The 22,398-nt window shown below is 34.5% G+C and overlaps 1 protein-coding gene across 7 annotated transcripts in view; it reads left to right on the top strand.

The window, feature by feature from the left end:
* PRDM5 (PR/SET domain 5) overlaps positions 1-22,398 on the top strand; it is a 187,029-nt gene that overhangs the window by 102,125 nt on the left and 62,506 nt on the right. For all 7 annotated transcript variants that reach the window (XM_027598799.2, XM_027598801.2, XM_027598800.2 and 4 more), the window contains 3 exons: positions 9,364-9,457; positions 13,562-13,722; positions 16,851-16,944. In XM_027598799.2, the coding sequence (XP_027454600.1) occupies positions 9,364-9,457; positions 13,562-13,722; positions 16,851-16,944 (349 nt within the window). The remainder of the gene's footprint in view (positions 1-9,363; positions 9,458-13,561; positions 13,723-16,850; positions 16,945-22,398) is intronic.

Genomic DNA, 22,398 nt, shown 5'->3' with positions numbered 1-22,398 from the left:
TCCACTCTCCCCACCCCTAAATATTAACTTAGGAGTCATCGACTGGAGACCATACCTCCTAGTGTTTGCCAGAACCACATCATTGCTCATTGCCCTTCAGAGCTTCCTTCATCCCTGCTCCTCTGGGCACAGGGCACCTTGCCTCCCAAACTTCTGGCCTCCAAGTCTTGTCTCAGCCTTTAAGTTTCGACTAATGCTTACCTCCTGAGCTCATCTTAAGTGGGATATCAGCTTTACTCTCTGCTCTGCTTTTTACCAGCCTAGCCCAACCCAGTCTAGGGTTTTGAACTCCTTTCACTTGACCTGTCTGATCAAGTACACATCCCTAACCCTCTTAAATCCACAAAGCTGGAAATATTGAAAGAGAGGAAGGTGTCTTGTTTTTGTTTTTGTTTTTTTTTAATTTGATTAAATTTTTTTTCTTTTGGTAACAGGTATCTTAAAAGTAAAATCTCAAAACACACATAGTGTATGGGTACTCAGTTATGCAATTTAGGTTGTAATCCCTGACAGCACCTACCTTCCCTGGTCCCCCACAATTCCAGTCCCCTCCCCAGTGGATACTTTTTGGGACTTTCTTAAATATATTAAAAACTGTACACATTATGTGCACAAACTGTTAATTATGACCCCATCTACTACTGTATTCAGGCTAGTGATCCTAATAGTTAGAGGATATTTTATACACAGTAAAATAGAATCGTTATTTATCTTCAGTATAATGCCTTTGACATACCTTCTCACTGTTTAAAATCGGTTAGAGTGTGGGAAATTAGAAATGAGAAGGTGAGAGTTGTTTGTGTTTGTGTAGCAGAATTGGAAAGATAGGCTAGGAACTGTGAAAAGCGGCTATTGGAAAGAGATTCCACAGTGTTAGATTAGATGTGAATTTTTCAAGTGCTGTGCATACCAGCCATCTCCTTCATCTCCCTAGTCAGATCTTCAGTAACTTCCACATGTCACACTGATGTTTTTGTATAAGAGAACGTTCTTCTGGGTGGAACTTGGAGAAAAGCACAAGGTTTTAGCTGCCCATCTGGGAGATAAGTATATTTACATGTAAATGGTATTAGGACATAGATGTCATTCTGGAACTTACTTTTTTGCCTTAACATTATGATTTGGAGAGTTTTTCAGGTAGGATCATATAAAGCTACTCATTTTTTGTCACTATAACTATTCTACATAAAACTTTATAACTATGTCAAGAGCATTAGTGCAAATAGTCCTTAGTTATGAAATTTATGAAATAATAATAGTCTTCTTTACTAAAAAATTATTTTTCTTTAATAGAATAGGAAGTTTTGCTCCTGCCCAACTGCCTTCTGAAAAAGCTCTTTCATTTGGCAGTGATTGAAGTGCCCCTTTATCTGTACAATTAACATTTGATTTTGTCAGTCTTTATTTTTCAGTCTGAGAATTGAAAAGTGATATTTCATTCCATTTAAGCAATGGTTAGTGAAATTATGTTCTTTTTATAAGTTTATGTTCCATTTACATTACTTTTGAGAAATGCTTGTATGTGCTCTTTATCCACTTTTCTATTGAACTATTTGGCTGTTTTCTCATTGGTTTCTAGGAACTCTATAGATACTATGAATGTTAATCCTTTGTTATTTTTGTTTCTAATATTTGTCCCCATCTATCAACTTGTATCTTTTGAATGAAGAAGTTTTACATTTTTATCTTTTGAAGTATGACATGGATTGTGAGTTTTATGGCTTCTGAGTATATACAGCTTCTGAGTTGTATGTCTTATTTAGAAAACCTTCTTATTCCAACACTATGCAAGCATTTATTAATGACTTTAAAAGTTATATTAGTTTCTTTTTTTGTTACCATCTTAGTGCATGAAGAATTTGTTTTTAGGTATGGAATGAGCTCCTCATTTATTTTATTTATTAATTTTTAAAAGATTTATTTATTTATTTGAGAGTGAGCGAGCTAGGGGAGAGGCAGAGAGAGAGAGAGGAAGAGAGAATAAAACAGACTCCCAGTCAGTGCAGTCTGTTGCGGGGCTTGATTCCACACCCCTGAGATCATGACCTGAGTCGAAATCAAGAGTCAGCCGCCCAACCACCTGAGCCACCCAGGCACCTCTGAGATCCTGATTTATAACCACTGCTATTACATTGTTGAATGCTTCTTATATAAAACTGTTTGGATGTTGTTCTTTTCCATTTAATCTCTGTTCTCTTATAATATCATAGTATTTTAATAATTGTACTTTATAGTATGTTTTAACATCTGTTGGGTAAGGGCTTCTTTTAGTTTTTCTTTTATGAAATTCTTTTACGTGGTGCTTTGGGAAGATGGATGTTAATAAGCAGATTTCTTTCCACTGCTTCCTTTTTATCTTCTTGTAGATCAATGTCATATATTAAAAAATAGCTCCTTTTCACAGAAAGTCTTCATATATATACTTGCCCTTGTGAATAATTTGGATCAGAAATGTTTTATTCTTCCCCTTTTTGGTAAAAAGAACAGGAAACAAAAACATAGCTTATTTTCCTGTATAATTATAAATTAATTCTCCTCTACTGCTAAGTTTCATGTTTTTCATGTATTAAAACATGTTATTTAGTCATAACATGGAGATCCTTTCTTTCTCACTTTAACTTTTACTTTATCTGAGATTCTACCAAGTTCAATTGACTCATTTCCTAGCCCACAGGACCTATTAGAAGGTTAAGTGAAGGATGAATTAAAAAGCAAAAACAAAAACAAAACTTAGGTTAGCAATAGCCAGAAGATGTGGTAATGGCTTGTTACAGCAAGAGAAGACAAAAACTTTGGAAAGTAAACTCAGTGACTCATGGAACATAACATACAGTGGAAATTTATCATGAAGGCAAGAAGTATACCTATATGAACCCTCAATACACACACAGGGTAATGAATTTTTGAATGATATAAACAATTTTGGTGGGCAGGTAATATAAATTTGGAAGCTAAGTTAAATTAAATGGAAAATTGTATATTTTTGAAAAATAGATGCTCTTCCCATATAACATTTTGTACCATAATAGCCAAGATATGAGGCAATCCAAGTGTCTATCGATAGATGAATGGATAAAGATGTGGTATATACACAACGGAATATTACTCAGCCACAAAAAAGAACAAGATCTTGCCATTTGCAACAACGTGGCTAGACTTAGAGCGTATTATGCTAAGTGAAATAAGTCAGACAAAGACAAATACCATATGACTTCACTTATATGTGGAATCTGAAAAACAAAACAAATGAGCAAAGAATTTGTGTTATACCAGAAAATGCTGTAAACCTGAATCAATGAAAACTAAAAAGGCACAAATGAGAACTGTATGTTATAATTAAAATATGCTGAAATGCAGTATTTTCAGTAGAAAATAGGCTTTGAACCTAATACCCCATCTTGGATATTTTATATTTAAAATTAGAAACTGACTCTAAACTGTGATCTTTTGAATTTAGTTTATATCTGTATTAGGTTGAAAAATAGATTAATTTTTATGAGGGTTTCATTGAGAATATGCCCTCTGGTGATGTTGACACTTAGATAATTGGATGGTGGCTTAAACACACATATACAAAACACACATACATTTTACTATCTGTCTATCTATCTATCTTGTCTGGCCAAGTATTTGAATCCTATTAGCATCTGTTAGTTTTTATCCTATTGCTGATAATACATATCCTATTATATGTTAATTTCTAGGGATTTATATTTTAAGAAAACTTTCTTATTCAACAACTGGTAGTAATTTTTAGAGAGCGTAATTTTATATAGGATTAGAATCCTATAAAATCCAACAATCCCTTGTTGTTTTATTTGTCTGTTTGTACTTTAGGTATCTGCACTTGTTTATTTTTGGATGGCACATAAAGTTCAATGCAGAATTACCAATTTATTTAGCCATTTTGCATAGCAAACGAATCATCCACTAGAGGAGCTGGTATAATTGCTGAGTTGTTCCACGTGAGTTATAAAAATTAGGATGTCTGATTTTTATTTTATTCAGAAAATTCTGCTTTACAATTCCTGTGATGTATCTGAAAGCCATATTTTCATGAGTGAAGCTACAGGTGTCTGGTTATCACAACAGTTTGTGAAGGGACATGGTTGCTGTTTCCATATACTTGTGGAAGAGAGTAAACTTGTTCCGTATGACTCTAGGCTCACTGTAATAAATGGTGGCCATTGTAGAGGCAGAAGTTTTAAATTAATGGTCAGATCAGCTAGCCTGAAGGGTCATATTGTTTGAAGCAGTGTTTGTTAAAAGCATCTTGATTAGAAATATGGGATGCTATGTTTTAGTAGTGTTGTAGAGGGAAAAATTCCCTGAGTGGTAGTCTAAATTGCTGCCCTTCAAGGAAGACTTCTGCAAGTCTATGGTTATTCCTTCTTTTAGCAAATTCCCTTTGCCCTGATCAGGGTATAAACTTGAGGCCTTTACTAGTTGGCTCCATGGAGTTACAGCTTTGTACTAATGAAATTGTGGCTTTTCAAGCAGTGGAAAGGTTGGGCTTGGCCATGAAAGGCTATGCTTCTGGAAGAGTCTTAACTTAATCTGTGTGAAATGAGCTACCTTTTCCTGTGCTGAGTTGATTTCTTTGATATCTCTCTAGTTTCCATTCATTTTTGTGAGGACGAGGCCCTTTAAGGAAGCCAGTTATAAAGCTGACAGTAAAAATTTAATCCACAGACCTTGTAAACAGCCAGATGACACACATTCTATGCAGCTTTAGGTTTATTATGTGACCCAGTGGGATAGTAATATGCTTATGATATGCAGACTTGAGACTTCAATAACAAAAGTCTTTTTTTTTTTTTTTTTAAGAGAAAAGAATAGTTCTGACATGTATATCTCAGGGATATTTTCTTCAAATTTATTTTAGCTCTTGTTATTTCTCTGAATTTTAAGATAGTTTTCTTGCTTTGCGCATGACCCAAAGAAAAAATATCATTTCTAGGGTGCCTGGGTGGCTTATTTGGTTAAGCGACTGCCTTCGGCTCAGATCATGATCCTGGAGTCCCGGGATCGAGTCCCGCATCAGGCTCCCTGCTCAGCAGGGAGTCTGCTTCTCCCTGTGACCTTCCTCCCTCTCATGCTCTCTCTCTACCATTCTCTCTTAATAAATAAATAAATAAAAATCTTTAAAAAAAAAAAGAAAAAATATCATTTCTAGTAATACTGTTACTACAGAGCAATATATACTGGTGATAGTCATGGTCATAATTTTTAATTGTGATTGGGCCTGATGAAAATTTTATTCTGTTCTCACGAAATTAATATTTGGTTTGTATAGCTAGAAATATGCTAATTTGGTGATTATTGTATAAAAATTATGTTGAAAACCTGAAGCATTCTTGAGACATTTTATTAGGCGTTATAAAGAGTGGAACACATTTTTTTATGTGTTTTCTACATCTGCAACAACGATCAGACTTGGTGCATAAAAAGATATATGATATGATACATAAAATATATATGTATAGTTCATGGACGAGTTCATTTGTTATTACCAGCAGATATTGGTGTCATTGGTGACTTGGCATTTAAGTGGGGGAATGTTCTATAGCTGAAGGATAATGTAATTAATAAGTCTGAGAAGTTTGGCACCCTGTAGAAATGAAAAACTGAAGCATAAGCACCCTTTAAAAAGCTGAATTTTATCTGGTACTTGTAAAGTATATTATGCCGAGACTTTGACAAGTCATGCCATCACAACTCCTTTGGTGGTATTGGAATCTTTGACAAAAATATTTATTCACCGGCCTATGCACTAACAGCTTATTACTTAAAATAGCTCTTGACTTCAGGCTGTATCTAGATGTTGTGGCTTTGGTTTGGTTAACATAGGCGTGAGGCTTCATGCTGTCCCAAGTTATTTCATCATCAAGCTGCTAAATCATAGCCACACGTTGTATTGTCCTGGATTTGGAAAAAGAGAAAGAATTGGTTAGGGTGGAATATCATATTTTTGGAAGACTAAAAGCAACCCTTTGTTCCAATATGGGTGCTCTAAAAACAAAAGAGTTTCTTTCTTTTTGTAATAATATAATCTACTCTTTGTAGAAAACTAAAACATCAAAGAAAGGTGTAAAGAAGAAAGCAAAAGCTCTGTCAGATACCACTCTCCACTTTACTATAAGAAACCTCCTCAGCATTTCGTAGGACATCTTCCTACATCCCATTCTACATGTGTGTATGTATGCAGCAAATGGTATTCTATCTATAATGGTTTGCATTGTGCTTTTGACACTCAAAATATGGTATAGTGGGTTTTCCATACCAAAATAAATATACAGTAGCCACTCAAATTTAGTTATCAGGTTTATATCTGCCAGTGGGCATTTAGGAGGTTTTTTAAAAAAGTTTTTGTTTATGTAAATAATTGCCAGATCTGTGTCTGTCAAGGGAGTTGGTTAGTCAAAGAGTATGTGCATTTGTCAATTTGGTCAATAGAGCCATACTGCCACTCAGAAAATGTACATTCCCGGTTATAAGATATAGGATTGCTTGATCTTACCTTTTTGTCGACAATGAGTAATATCCATTCTCCTCACTTTTGCTGATCTGATATACCACAGAGAGTTTTTTTTTTTTTTAACTTTTATTCTCTCATTGTACTCCTGGCTTTAAATACTAACAATATATAATCTGACATCCCCAAATATTCTACACTATAATGCAGACTTGAAAGGTTCCACTGTCTACTAAACATCTTTGATTAGTCATTTGAACCCACCCAAAACTGAACCCCTCTTATCTTTCACCAGACTTGTTTCTTGCTTGCTCTTTCATGTGTTAGTTAATGGCTGATCCAGCCTACCATCACTCTGGTCACAATCTTAGATCTTCTTTTCTGTGTCTCATGCTTCAAATTCAAGGCTCTCCACAAAACCTGTTGACTTGCCTCATATATCCAGAAATCTACCACTTCTCTTTACAGTGGTAGCTACCACTCTGATATAGGCCTTAATTACCTCTTGTTTGGTTTATTGCTGTTCTTCTCCAGTTTCTCTGCTTTGCCTTGTTCCCCTCTCTCCTTTTCTCAGCACAGCCACCTTAGTATCCTATTAAATGTCAAGTGAATCATGCCACTCATATGCTCAAAACTCATTTGAGATTTTTTATCTTTTTCAGTAAAAGACAAAATTCCTACAGCGGCCAGCCAGGCTCTACGTGATTCACTTCTCCTTCCCATTCTTTGCCCATTTTTTTTCTGGCCTCATCTCCCCACTTCTGTGTTTCTTCCACATGTACTCCAGCCACACTGGCCTCCATAGTGTTTCCTGCCCAGCTGCCTCTGAGGGAGACATGCCCTTGCTCCCTCACTTCCATCAGTTCTTCTCTCAAGTCACCTTCTCAGTTAGAATTTCTGTTTAAAATTGATACCCCATTCTTTGAAACTTTTGCTATCCCCTTTCCCTTCCTTTTTTTTCTCTATAGAATGTATTTCATATTTTATCATTTGTTCTTTGTCTTTCTCTCTTTGCCAGTGTGAGAGCTCTGTGACAGCAGGGACTTAGTCTTCTGTTTTTACTACTATATCCCCAGTGTGTACAACAGGACTGACACATAAGGGCATGCAGTGCATAGCATGGACTGGGTACAAAATAAGTAATGAAGGATATTGCAAGAGTGCTACTTGGAGAAGTCTTTTTGCCCCTTTTCTTTGGAGTTTTCATTTTTTTCCTGTTAATGTGCCATAACTCCTTATATTAGCAGCTTAAAATTTTTATTTCATGTTGCAAATATTTTCTTTGTCACCAAACATTTTTGCCTTGCAGTTTTAAATTTAATGCCTTCTCTCATCTGCATATCTGAGTTTCTGCCATGCTTAGAAAGCCTTTTCCTGCTCAAAAAGTATTTAACAATTCACTTATATTTTCTTCTAGTATATTTACAGTTTATTCTTCACATTTGCAAAAAAGGCTGAATTGAAATGGGATTTATTTAAAGGGGTGAATGAATAATAGATCCAGTTTAATTTTTTCCTAAATGTCTATACAGTTGCCTCAAAACCATTCACTAAACAGTCCACTGTTCTCCTACCAATTTGAAGGACCATATTTTCCTATACTAAGTGTCCATATATTTTATGTAATGAAAGAAACTTACTCTCTGTTCTATTTTATTCCCAGCTATCATGTTCATTTATGTAGCTAAATAACACATTTGAATATGTGTAGTGGTTTATCCCAAGTTTTAAATATTTGTTCCCCTCATCCTTTATACTTTTTACAACTGAAAACAGGCAGGATAATCCCTTTTTCACCAACATTATGTTAATAGGTAATACTTATATCTTGAATTTTATAATGTACATTAAGAAAATGTTTAAATCTTTATGCTGTGAATAAAGTGCTTTATTTATTCCCTTTATTTTTATACCACATGTATCATAAAAACTAATGAATTACATGATTTGTTTTATTATCATAAGAGAAAATAGTTCAATTTTTGGTATTTTAGCATTTATGAGCATTGTTATCTTGCCATCCATGGTAGAATAGGATTTTATACACTGACTTGTGCCAAACAGGTTAATACTGATGTGCAATAAAAAAAGTGAAGTTAACAAGCATACTATTTTGTTGTTTGTATTGTTCTTATTTCTGGTTTTCTGTTTATTGTTTCTCAGTGTATTTTTGTTTGTTGTATGTTTAAAGGTGCTTGCTGCACCTACATTGTTTGATCTCAGGGAAGTTACTGAAATTCTTTGAGCCTTAGTTTTTTCATCTGTAAAATGGGGACAGTAATAGTATGTTGTCCATCCAATTACTGTTAGAATTAATTGAAAAAATTCATGTAAAGTGTTGAGTGCAGCAGTGACACAAAATAAATATTTAATGAATATTACCTGGTTTAAGTATGAGTGTTCTAGTTTAATTTAGGAGGAAAATGGTATCTAGGACTAAAAATTATTGGAACTTATTCAATCAAGTTGAGGATAGAAGGTGGAAACTGTCTCCTTTTACCAGTTTCCTTTGATTATGTTGAAAATGTTGTAGTAGCATAGTAAAAGCCTGTCCAGTAAAAAAGAAGTTTTAGTCTTCAGAGAAATTACAAATCATTTTACTCTGCAGAGTAAATCCTGAGAAATCTGTGTATATTCAGATTAGCATTTTGAGATTATAGGGACAATTTCCTTTATTACTTATCAAATTTATAATTAACGTGAGAACTTAAAAATACAGTTGTTTTGCATATTTGTGTCCACGGTTTTATAGTGAAAGAACATCATCAGAAGAAACAAGATATTGTCTACCTTCCCATTCCTCTCCCACATCATGAATACAAGCTCCAGTTATTGTCATGATCAGATGATTCTAGATCCTCCTGATTCACAGTTTCTTTCATCTGCAGACCCATTCTGAAGAGAGACCATTCCAGTGTGAGGAATGTAAAGCTTTGTTCCGAACCCCATTTTCTTTGCAGAGACACCTGCTCATACATAACAGTAAGTCACAATACAAGCAGTTGAGGACAAAGTGAATTATCTCAAACTTCGTTCTTACAACTTTTGAGAATGTAGGCATCACAGAAGTGGACCTATATGTGGTTATGTGATCTGCTTTTGAACATAAACAGGGCTGATAATCCTGCTTTTCACCTTTTCTTCCTTTATCCTTGCTTTATTTTCCCACATTAAGATAAATCATTTTATGAGACATTTTATTTTATATCATTTCTTTGTACTATTTAAGGTTTGTATATAAAATCTTCTCTTATATTCAGTAAGGTACCTTTGAAATTTGTTCTGAAATAGACATTTTTGTTCCCTTTTAAATATAATGATTAAGGAAACATGTCTGACCCTTTAAAACATGCAGATGTCTGGCATGGTTTTATTAGCTCACAGACTTTTAAAGTTGGAAAAGATCAGAGTACATATCTAATAACTTCTAATATCTACATATCTAATAACTTCTTACTTCTTTTGGCAGGAGCACTTCTTTTTCTTTTGAGAGAAGTTACACACAAACACAGCATGCAAATTTGTAAGGCAGATACACTCAGAGCTGTGTTTAGAATATAGCACCTTATACCCACATCGCTGAAAGACCACTTTATATCACTTTATTTCAGAGAAAATGCTATTGCTAAGCTGAGTTTTAAAGTGGGTTCAGATATCAAAGTAACTGGACATTTGCTGCATTACTGTATCTAAAAGTAAAGAAAAATGGCATAACATAGGTAATCTTTGTATTGATTGCTTTTGAATTGTTTAGTCAGTGGAACATCTTCTGAAACAAAGTTCCTACTGCTGATTAAACTTTTAATATTTCTGAGGAAAGCAAAACAATTAATCATTTGTGACAAGTGTATGGATAAGATAGTGTCTTGGAAGAAATTTTCTCCGGTCAAATAGAAGTGTCTAAAACTCAAAATACCGAAGATATTAAAGTTTTTAAAAATACCGAGCAGTAATGATCATGACGAAATGCCTCTTTTCCTACATAAGAGGTAGTGTTAAGGTCTCGTGCCATTCTGCATCTGACCTTACAGCTCTGGAGAATTGGTCAACACCACTTTCTGTTTCTTTATTAAGGACAGCCATGCATTTAAGAAATAAAATTTGTCATGTAACAGCAGGAATTTCCATCCCATTTCGCTCTCATTTGATTAAGAAAGACAATCATTATGAGATGAATGGATTTTAGAGTAGGGATTTGGGACTAGTGAACCTCATTAATACTATTAAGACTTCTGTGGCCAAATTTGGCCTGATGCTCAGGAAATTTTTCTTTAGACAGATGAAAATTTAATTTCAATAGCGACAAGGAATATTTATTATAAGGAATCTGCTACTTTTGATTTCTGCTGATTGGTTCTCATATACTTGAGACAGAGGATTGAAGCAGTGGTGTAGACTCTGCTTGCACACTCTGTATTTAATATAATGTCGATCAGTACATTAATCACAGGCTTTATGAAGCTGCACCGACATTTGGCTGGAAAATCAGCTTTGTAGTTGACTGAGTAAGTGGGTTATTGAAGGTAAAGTTAAACATCAGATAAGGCGAGTCAGCTAAAAGGATGGGAAAAACCAGAAGTAGACAGAATAAGACAAAATACTAGATGTTATCTTACACAATATGAAAATTAAAACCTGTTTAACTTCAAAACATGCAGGCTGTTTTAGAAACTTCTATCAGCATTCTGGCTCAAAATATGAAGAATAGCTTGTCATAATTACTTTGGGAATTACTGCTATTTTCTAACACACTGAAAACCAAAAGGCAGGTTACTAAATAGCTTCTTGGTTTTAAGATAGGAAAAATCCTATCTTTAATCCTGTGTTTATTTCTTTAAGGCAAAGAAATCTGATAACATCAGATTAAATCTCATCAGAGTTAAAAAATTCTGATAAGCTTAAAACAAAGAAATCTGGAATTAAAATATGAAAGAAGAAAGATAAGGCCTCCCTTGGTATAGCTTGAAGAGGTCTTTGTATAGGAATCAATATTTTGATTCATGTGGTAGTTTAATAGAAATGCTTTAATAGGAGAAATCTTGGAGGTTTACTTTTTTGTTTTGTTTTTGTTTTTTGTTTACTTAATTGTAAAGATTTACTCATTTATTTTGAGAGGGGGGTTGGGGAGGAGCAGAGGAAGAAGGAGAGGGAGGGAATCCTAAGCAGACACCCTGCTGAGCACAGAGCCCTAAGACACAGGGCTGGACCCCTGGCCCTGAGATCATGACCTGAGCTGAAACCAAGAGTTTGACCCTTAACCGACTGAGCCACCCAGGCACCCCTTGTTTTTGTTTTTTAATTTCTCTTTGTTCCTGAGTTGCTTTGGTATTATTTATAGTCTTATATCATTGATACTTTCTTTTACTCTCACTGGTTATACATTTTATACAAATAAAGTATTTAAATAAATCTTAAAAGATATGTAAAGACAAACTAGTAATAGCACCCAGCAACAAAAATGCACAAAGGCAACGTACAAACATAGCTCTCAGAATCTCCACAGTTCTTGCATGGTTTGGGTGTCACTTTGTTCCAAGCATCAGATTTCAACAGGGCTCTCAGAGATTTTACGTTAAAGAGCCATAATTCTGTTTGAAAAGGGTCATTTGTCTTTTTCTTTTTTTCTTTTTTCCTTCTTTTTGTCCTTCCTTCTTTAAATTTGGTATGAAGAAATAATAAGATCTTCACATTTCTAAATCTATGCTAGTTCTAATGGAGGGAAATAAGATGAGTTTGGTTGAAATTGAGGTAATCTCTTATTTCAGTGTAGAAAGTTATCTGTATATTTTGTCTTATAATGAATATAATATGTGAATCTGTACTAATATAATTGTTCTTTAAAAAGGGAAAATATGTTCAAATATTAGTCTGTCTAGGGGCGCCTGGGTGGCTCAGTCGGTTAAGCTTCTGCCTTGGGCTCAGGTCATGATCCCAGGGTCCTGGGATCGAGCCCTGCATTGGGCTCGCTGCTCAGCAGGGAGCCTGCTTCTCCCTCTCTCTCTGCCTGCCACTCTGCCTACTTGTGTTCCCTCTCTCTGTCAAATAAATAAAATCTTAAAAAAAAAAACAAACAAATACTAGTCTGTCTAATTTATATAATTGTGTTAAAATTCCTGAGAGGTAAAACTGCCTTCTAATTGTGCACATGCATCGCTTAAATGTATTTAATGTATTTAAATAGACCACTAAAAGGTAGACGTGTTTGTTAAGAAGACCTACAAGGATAGCATTATATGAAAGTTGAAAAAGTACCATACCATACAACCCCTAAACATAGTTTGTGGAGTTGCTTTCCCTGTGGGTCTAGGCTATAGAATGAGAACAAGGTGAAAACCCTCAAAGGTACCCCGGGGCTCTTGGGTAGAAAAGGATAATTGTCCCAATCCAACTGCCTCTCTGAGAGGCAGCCCCCTAACCTGTCTGAGGAGAGCCTGGGAGCTGCACCCCTTCCCTGGCTAATGAATTAATTAGCAGACCAAGGACCATGTTAGGGTGCCTCTAGTCCAAGTTCCTGAGATAGTGCTGAGGAAGTAAAGGGGTGTTGTAGCCCTCTCCTGTCCTAGAAGGGGGCTGGCTCTGACCTATTTCTGTGTGCCCCCAGGGGCTTCCCTCCCCACTGTGCTACCCATGACCCTATTCTGCTTGTGCCCTGTCCCTTAAAGGCCATAAAGGTTGTGGAGTGAGGGGAGTTTAGGAGGGACCCCAAAAGCCACTAACTCTGCTTGACAGAAGCCTTTTGTCACAAGAATCTACTTACTTCAAACCTGAGCCCCTGCCCTAGAAAGACTTACTTTCTTAAAGAAAGTTCATGGTTCCTTTAGAAAATTAGCTAACTGAGTCTCCACCTTTTCCAATAAAAGAGGCTGAGAACATAAGGTTAAAGTACTTCCCACTGGTCACATAATGAATGAACAAATATGGAATTGAAAGATGTGAAAAATTACCTTTTCTGGTTATGATAAATTGTTAGTAATAAAGCTAACTTTTTGGAGAAAAGAACACTATGTCTGGAACCTATGAGGGAGAGTTAACATCACCCTGCTATTGCATCTGATCTTTCTCTTATTTGACTTTTTCATTTCTCAGGTGAGAGGACTTTCAAGTGCCATCACTGTGACGCTACCTTTAAAAGGAAGGATACCTTAAATGTTCACGTCCAGGTGGTCCATGAAAGACACAAGAAATACAGATGTGAGCTATGTAATAAGGCATTTGTTACACCTTCAGTGCTTAGAAGTCATAAGAAAGTAAGTAGAAGCCTTCTGTGAGTTTAAATGGATTACATACTTCAGCAATATAGGCATGCATGCTAATTATGTGATAATCAATTTTATATTAATTAATCAACATATTTCCTCAAAATGACAAAGGTTGCATGGTTTATATGAGCTCTTCAAAAAATGTCTGCTCTTTACTTTTTCAGAAGAGATATATAATTTGGATGAAGGTGAACCTAGTTTTAGGTATGGATTCTGCATAACACTGAGCTATGGTGATAGATGGGTCAAAGTATTTGATGAGTGGGAGCTTGTCAATTTTTGTACATTTTTGAATTATTGTGGGTTTTTATCTAAAAAATGATTAGTGCCTTAATTTTATTTTTCAGAACTAAAAATTCATATGTTTATTGACAAGTTATTAGATTGAGCTCTTTTCTAGGATTGGAATGGTCCTTCTTCATCTTGCATCTCTAGGGCCTAGGGAGGTTCCTGGCACAGAAGAGGGACTTGATAAGTATTTGCTTAACTCAAATAAAATGAGGTTCTTACTTACGGTGGTGATTTGGAGATTATCTTTTTTGTGTTATGCTAATTACTGTAGGCAAATCAAGAGGTTATTTTTATTTGTTTTGTAAGTACATTTTAAGTGTATTTTCAAAAATAGCAAAATTCATAGTGTAACAAACACCATTATAAGTTTTACTGTTGACTCTAGAAATGACTAAGAAGTAACAGATTCGGCTACTTGGTGTGTACTGCTGAGTGAATGTGAGGAAGTGATTCCTGCTTCAGTGTGACTTTTATTTTGGTACCTGTCCTTAGTATGGCTGTGTCAAAGGACTGAATTGAATGTTCTTTTCCTGTTTCTTTAATGTTCAGTAATAATGATATTGTCTTCTTTTTTCAAATTTCTGGATAAGACAGTCTTTCAACTGTCTTTGCTTGAATTACTTTTTTGCATGAATTTAATAAACTTGTGTCATGTTTTAATCAATGTGGGAAAAAATAGCGAGTTTTCAAGAGAGATAATCGTTTGTCCACAATCACAGATTGTCGTATAGTACATTTTGCAGAGCATTGTTCATTTTTGTCTCATACATTTATCCAGTATTGTCAGAGTGATCTGTTTCCATGCTTTCTTATCTATATTTAAGATATTTTAGTATTGTACCTTAAATGACTTTTAAAACCAATTAACCAAATTCCATATCTAATAGGATGATACATTTTTGAATTAAACTAAAGAAGCATTTTAATTCTTTTCATTAATGTTGACTTAAAGTTGTTCAGTTTGAAACTTATGCCACTGAAAAGTAACTTAGGTCATGTAGGTGAGCAATGAAATACTTATGTAGCAGCAAAAGAAATGCTGTGGATTTTATATGGATACTATAAATAAATTGATAGCTGCCTCTTTGGAATAATCCAATGTTGTAATAATAGATATATACAATTTCTAAACAACCGTACACTAATCAAGAAAGAATTATTGTATTTTGCCCCTTCTGTCAGGGAATGAGAAGAAAATAGGTCTGCTATATGTTAAAATGTTATACCATTTCCTTTAAAATGAGCCATAATGGGGACCATGGGAATAACGGCTCTTACAGTAAAGAATGTATAACTGTTTTGTATAAAAACTTAGAGTGAAAATGGAAAGTTAAGTTCCTGCCAAATGCAGAATCGAGGAGATGTCTGTTGTAGCCAGTGTCATTGGCTAGCGTGGCAGTTGGTTAGACTCTATTTCTCAAACTTGAATATAATGTAAATCATTTTCAATGGAAAAATATTTAAAAGGACACTGATGTTGACTAAGGTATTTAGTTTATAACTCTTTTAAAAACTACAAATACAATAGTGTCTATCCAAATGCACATTATAATTCAAATGTGAAAATTTTCAAATTAAATACCAATAAGGCTATGAAACTAATTATATTAAAGTTAGCAATTAATATAGAGAATGTTTTGCTACATTGGTGGTTTTCTGAGATGAGGTAACTGCCCCACCCCCCTCCCCCCCTTCACTCAATCCCGGCCAATGCGTCCCTCCTGGGAACACATCATTTAAAGAAAAAATAAATAAATAAATAAAACTTTCCTATTCTTTTTACATTAGCCCATGGCTATGCCAGTAATTTGCACAAACCTAATGCAAACACAGGCCCTGGAAACTCTGCGTTCTGGTGGTAACACAGATGATCCACTGTATGCTTTCATTGATGTGTAGGTCATCATTGAAATGAAAAAAAAAATTTTTTAAAAAGTGTCACTGAGAATGTGCAGATATCCAGAGTAATTTCCTTCTCCCTTCTTTTCCCCTTCTCCTAAGTTTGAAAAACAATGGGACTTGAAAAGTAGCTCTGACCCCCTCATTTATTGGAATGACCTATTTTGATGCTGGTAGAATAACTGGTCTCCTGATGAGATTGTGAGACAAGTTTAAAAATCTCCATCTGCCTCCCCTTTTTGGGAGAGCTTACTCTTTTCTTTGAACTCTCTAACATTCCGGCAAAATTCACTTTTGATGATACATATTCACCTTTCCTTGTTATTTTATGCTGAGATTAAAGGTGTGTGGAGGGCAAGGATGTTCTTTCAAATTGACTGCTCAATTAACACTGCTGATTTTAAAGATCAAATCGGATTTATATTTCTTTTTGCTTTGCCGTAAAATCAATCCAGTCAGGCAAACATAATGCAAATAATAGATTACTTTATTGAGATTAATTCTGTACTCAAGAGTTAAATACACACAAAGAATGTGAAAAATGCTTCTAAGGAAGTGTTTCTTGGCAGCAGTAAAGGGCAGCTTTAACCCCATTTTGATTATGCGGTTTTGCCAGCATATACTGGTTTTGTATAACTTAATCGCTTTTACTTGGGGGCTCCATAAAGGCTTAAAAAGTAAACTGCAGAATTATTTTCAAATTAGCACTAATGCATGATTCTAAGGTTTGTGTTTTTATTTTATTTTATTTTTTTGAATCAGTGGGAATACTCATGATAAATTGTTTAAAATCTCATTGTGATATTAAATCATCTTAATGAAACATAATCCTGGAAAAAAAGGATTTACCATTGTCAGAGGCACTTAATCATTTTAACCTAATTCTTTATATTTATCCTCAACCCTTTTTATTTCTTTCCTATTAGACCCATACAGGAGAAAAGGAGAAAATCTGCCCATATTGTGGCCAGAAATTTGCCAGCAGTGGTACACTGAGAGTTCATATCCGTAGCCACACAGGTATGTAAACTGTAATTGGTGATAAAAACAACTTAAAGAAATCAAGTTCCTTTAAGACAAGGAATATAATAATCTTACAAAATATCTCCCAGATTAAGAATTAATCTTGGCTGTTTTCTCTTCCTTAAAATTTTATGGAATCCAGTTCCTTACTTTAGAAAAATCTTAAATAAGTTTACTTTCCCAAACTAAGTTAAATGTCTGAAATGGAAATAATTTGGCTAATGTTTTGTTGTGATATAATTGTGATTTACTGTATATTCTGTTCTAATGGAGGAATAGGGAATGGCAGTTTCACTTTTTATAGAAGGCTAAGGGCCTCCTCTTAAAATTCCTTCCTATAACTGACATCAAATGTGGCTTTTTTAAAGTTAGAAAGTTCTTGGAATACTGCCTGGATGCTGTAGGATTTTATTGGCTATGAGGGTGATGGAACCGTAATGTCCCGTATGCCATGGATTGCTTCCTAAAGGGGTCGTCCCTTGATTTCTTATGACTTTTTGTGCAGTTTCTCCCATGAAGGAGGGCTGTGCCCTTGTGAAGGCTGAATAAACAACTAAATTATTCTTTTTTAAAATTTTAACTGAAGTATAGTTGACATAGAATATTTGTTTCGGGTATACAACATAGTGATCTGATAATTATATATGTTATAAAAAGCTCACCATGGTAAGTCTAGGATAAGTCTAATTACCACCTGTCACCATACGCAGTTATTACAGTATTATTGAGTATATTCCCTATGCTGCACTTTTCAACCCCATGACTTATTTTGTGACTGAAGTTTGTTCCCTTATCTTCTTCACCTATTTCACCCATCCCCCCACTGCCTTCCCCTCTGGCAATCACTAGTTAGTTCTCTATTATTTATGAGTCTAATTCTCTTTTTGTTGTTGGTGGTGGTATTTGTTTATTTGTTCATTTATTTTTTAGATTCCACATATAAGTGAAATCATACAGCATTTGTCTTCCTCTGACTTACTTAGCATAATATCCTCTAGGTCCATCCACACTCTTGTGAATGGCAAGATATCGTTCTTTTTTCTGGTGAAATCATATTCCATCATATATATATATACCACATTTTCCTTATCCATTTATCTGTCAATAGATACTTACATTGCATTGCCTCCATATCTTGGCTCTTGTAAATAATGCTGCAGTAAACATAGAGGTGCATACATCTTTTTGAATTAGTATTTTCATTTTCTTTTGGTAAATACCCAGAAATGCAATTACTGGATGGTATGGTACTTCCAATTTTAGGGTTTTTTTTGAGCACCCTCAAACTGTTTTCCAGAGCGGCTGCATCAATTTAAATTCCCACCAGCAGTATATGAGGGTTACCCTTTCTCCACAGTCTCACCACCACTTGTTATTTCTAGTCTTTTTGATACTAGCCATTCTGATTGGTGTGAGATGTTATCTCATTGTGGTTTTGATTTGCATTTTCCTGATGATGAGTGATGTTGCACATCTTTTCATGTGTCTATTGGCCATCTCTATGTCTTTTTTGGAAATTGCCTCTTTAGGTCTTCTGCACATTTTTTCGTTGGATTATTTGTTGTTTTGGTCTTGAGTTGTATGAGTTCTTTACATATTTTGGATATTAATCCCTTACTGGATATATCTTTTGCAAATATCTTTAAACAATTAAATATTCTTGACAGGACCTTGTCTGGATTTTATCTATCATGTAGAGAAATACTTGAGAAGACTTGAGAAAATACTCTGAATATTGATAGCCAGATCATTTTACCTGAATCTTAATGGTTTTCAGTAGCTGGACTGTATGTGGTAAAATGTAACTAGATTACATTGCTGAGGCTTCCTATTCAAGAGCCAGAATATTTGACTTTATCATTGTAGCCCCAGTACCTCATGCAGTAGACGTCTAGCATAGTAACTATTTTGTGGATGAGGAAATGTTAACTTACATAGACCAAAGAATCAATAGCACAACTATTACACATAGGTGGGGGAAAGGACAGCTGTGGAACATAATTTCTTATTCTGGAATTTTTTTGGCTAAAGCTAAAAGACAATGTCAAAATAGTATTTGTAATCTTAGAGTGGTCTCTTAAAATACTTTTAAACTAAACCTATAACCAAGAACATATCAAACATTATACATGATGGATGTAGAATAATGGGTGCCCTAAAGAGAGAAAGGAGGTCGTATTGCTTAGAAGTATCCAGGGAAAGTGAAGTTTTGAGAACCAAAACAGAAGCAGAGAACAACAAAAAGAAAAGAAGCAAAAGGAAAAGAGCGGTAGAGAGCCATGTGGATGGAGGGTGGGTGGACTTAAAATCGTGCCAGAGTCTTAGCACTGTGTCCTGATTGTACAGAAGAAACAAGTGATTGATATAATTTCTTATATTATTCTTTTCTCCTTTTCTTAGGTTTTTCCTTCTTACAGATACCATCCTGAGAATTTTATGTTCAATATCTTTCCCTTTCCTTTCTTTCAAGTTTATCAAGATCCTAAGTCGTTGAATATGCTGAAACTTTAATAATTTATAGACATAATCTTGATTGACTATTGATAAGGAGCTAATTTACTATCACGTTGTCTGGCATTTTTTTTTTAATGTATTACCCTTGGAAAAATGCATTTTTGATGGAAAAAATGCATTTAGGTGGCTGTGTTCCTGATTAACCTGACCTTTTTGTTTAATAAGTGTTGAAAGGAGAACTTGGTTGGAAAAATTATTTTTAGTGTTGTTTTAAATTCTGAGCTATGTGTTTTTAACTAACTTCTTTCTTAAAATTAAACTGTAATGATCTCCAAGATAATCTATCAAAAATTTAATTTACCTTGTCACATCAAAAGTTGTCCTTGGCTTTTTAAATTATTACTATCTTCCTTATTAGACATAAACTCAAAGTATGCTTGATTTCTAAGTCCAAAAAGAGATCATAGGCAGTAAAATTTGTTTAAAAAAAAAGAACAATCTCCTGTTCCTTGAAGAGCTATTGATAATAGGGGGAAAAAAATGGAAATAGAGCCTTTAGTTTAGAAGATTGGTTAAATAAATTATGGTCTATCTATAAATTGGAATATTCTGTGAGCAATACCATATATTAGTAATCATATATTTGTTAACATGAAAAGAAATATGTTATAAAAACAAAATGATATATTTTTGTAAGGATAATATATTTATATATAAAGGCCTTAGAGGTTAAATACTGAGTTATTAATTGTGGTTATTTCTTTGTATTATAAATATGGACAATTTGAATTTTCTTGATGATTTTCTGTGCTTTCATATGTTTCTTGTCTAATAAAATATTTAAAATATATTAACATTATGATTATGCAGGTAACTGCTATTATTAGGTTTATGCTAAATTACTTAGGTGTGACATGTTTCTGCATCTGATTCTCAAATGGAGCAGCAAAAAGAAGTGCAAAAAATATATTTTAAAAAAGGAGAAATGAGAATGAGAAAGCAAATACGGTGACATTAAACCCAAGTGAGGGTATATGTGGCTTATTGTACTATTTTTCCAATTTTTCTGCCTGTTTGAAAATTTTCATAATTAAAAGTGGGAGTGTTCTATTCCAGTGAGAACAATTGAATGGATGCAGATGCTAACTAAGTGCCGCTAAGAGCTGTTTCCTGAACATCCAGCTTCACAGCTTACATCTTGTTCGCATCTCTCTCAAAACCTAGTTCTTTCAACAGGAAGACTTCTATTCTTTAAATATAAACAGACTTTTTATTGTTTTATTTTGTCGCTTACAGTCATACCACTCAGAGAGAAAACTCAGATTCTTCTGAAGAAGCAGAACTTCATTACTGCATGCTTAGTCATCTTCTTGAAAAAGGAATTCCATGAAATTTGCTATTGGCATAGTCTTTAGAAGTTTTTTTTTTAAATATATTGTAAAGTATATCTATTTTTTACAAAAGAAGGTTTAAAGAGTTGGTAAGGCTTACCCAGTCATGCTGTTATCCTACTATAAATCTCGCAGTGGTTTCCCCTTGCTTTCTGCAAAATGACTGTCCCTTACCTATCACGAGACTCATCAACTACCAATTCCTCTCACAGTTGACATTCCAGGCTCAGTTATTAGGCTTCTTTTGCTTTCCCCCAGTCTCCAAGTAAATGTAACTTTCTCCACAATATGTCATGTGACCATCCCTTCTTCCCACCACATTTGTGCTTCTCTCAACACCGCATGCTTCCAAGTGCTCATACTTCTTCAGTCATCTGTAAGTTCTCTGTTCCTTTAGAGCTGTGCCTATATCTGATAACTTGTTTACTATTCAGAGAACTGACTGGCATGGAGAAAGAACCTAGAGAATGCTTCTTGAATAAATAAAAGAATCTACAAATACATTACCATACCTGTGGGATAGTGGAAAGAATGCTGGCTTCATAGCAAGAAGTCCTGGATTTGAGTCTAAATTTAATTGACCACAAAATCATTTTTTCATAAATTATACAATCATGGAATTCACTTTGAGAAATGTTAGAATCAAAGAATAAAATTACTGAACTCCCCAATCTATTAGCCAGTCCCACCTCAATATAAAGTTGGGCCCTTTGCTCTCCTTTCCATTCTTTACCTCACTGCTTTATCATGCTGTTGGTTGGAAACAATTGTATAACAGATAATAATTAACAGCATGGTTTAAGATTTAGCTCACCAATATATATAAAATCATAGTGCTTAAATGAAGGAATAAAGAGCAACATCTGGCCAACCAGTATTAAAAACTTACCATGACTCTTTTTAACTTGGAATTGGCTAGTTTTTAAAATTCTTATTAGAAAAAAGGTAGAGGAAATTGGTCCTGACAAATGCCCTATCCATTTTGTTTGACAAAGTCCACTCTACAGGAACTGGAATAATTACAAACAATTGTGTAGTATATTATAGTCTCTTGCTCTTCATAGCCTCTCATCTAGTAGAGATTTGGGGCTCCCCTTGCTTACTATATATAAACATCTCTTTTCAATTATGATATTATACTTACTTTGCATTATCTGCTCCATGACTAGATTCTGAGCTGAAGGGCAGGGCAGATCAGGCTCAGGTTTTTAATCAAGTTTATCGAAGGAGAAAAGTTTTTTCAAATATTATCTGAGTTAATCCTTCCACAGTTAGTGTGATAGGTTTCTAAGACCATTCTCATTTTCTAGATGAGGAAGCTGAGATTCAGAGAAACAAATGACCTATCCAGTTAAAGTAGTAAGATCCAAATCTTTTGACTTCAAGTTCTGTCTTATTTTTGTGTTATCTCTTCTTTTTTGCTACACAGCTGCTATGTAGTTATAATTAAAAGATTTACACACATCATGTAAGTTCTCCAATATAAAAGATGAGGAATGGAATTCTAAAATTCACATTATTTTAGTAGTGTGAAAATTTTATCTTTTAGAATGAAATGGAAGGTGTGTGTGTGTGTGTGTGTGTGTGTGTGTGTGTGTGTGTATGT

This window comes from Zalophus californianus, chromosome 2 (genome assembly GCF_009762305.2).
Source record: "Zalophus californianus isolate mZalCal1 chromosome 2, mZalCal1.pri.v2, whole genome shotgun sequence".
In the NCBI taxonomy this organism is placed as follows: domain Eukaryota; kingdom Metazoa; phylum Chordata; class Mammalia; order Carnivora; family Otariidae; genus Zalophus; species Zalophus californianus.
This window is presented reverse-complemented; position numbering and strand designations above follow the sequence as displayed.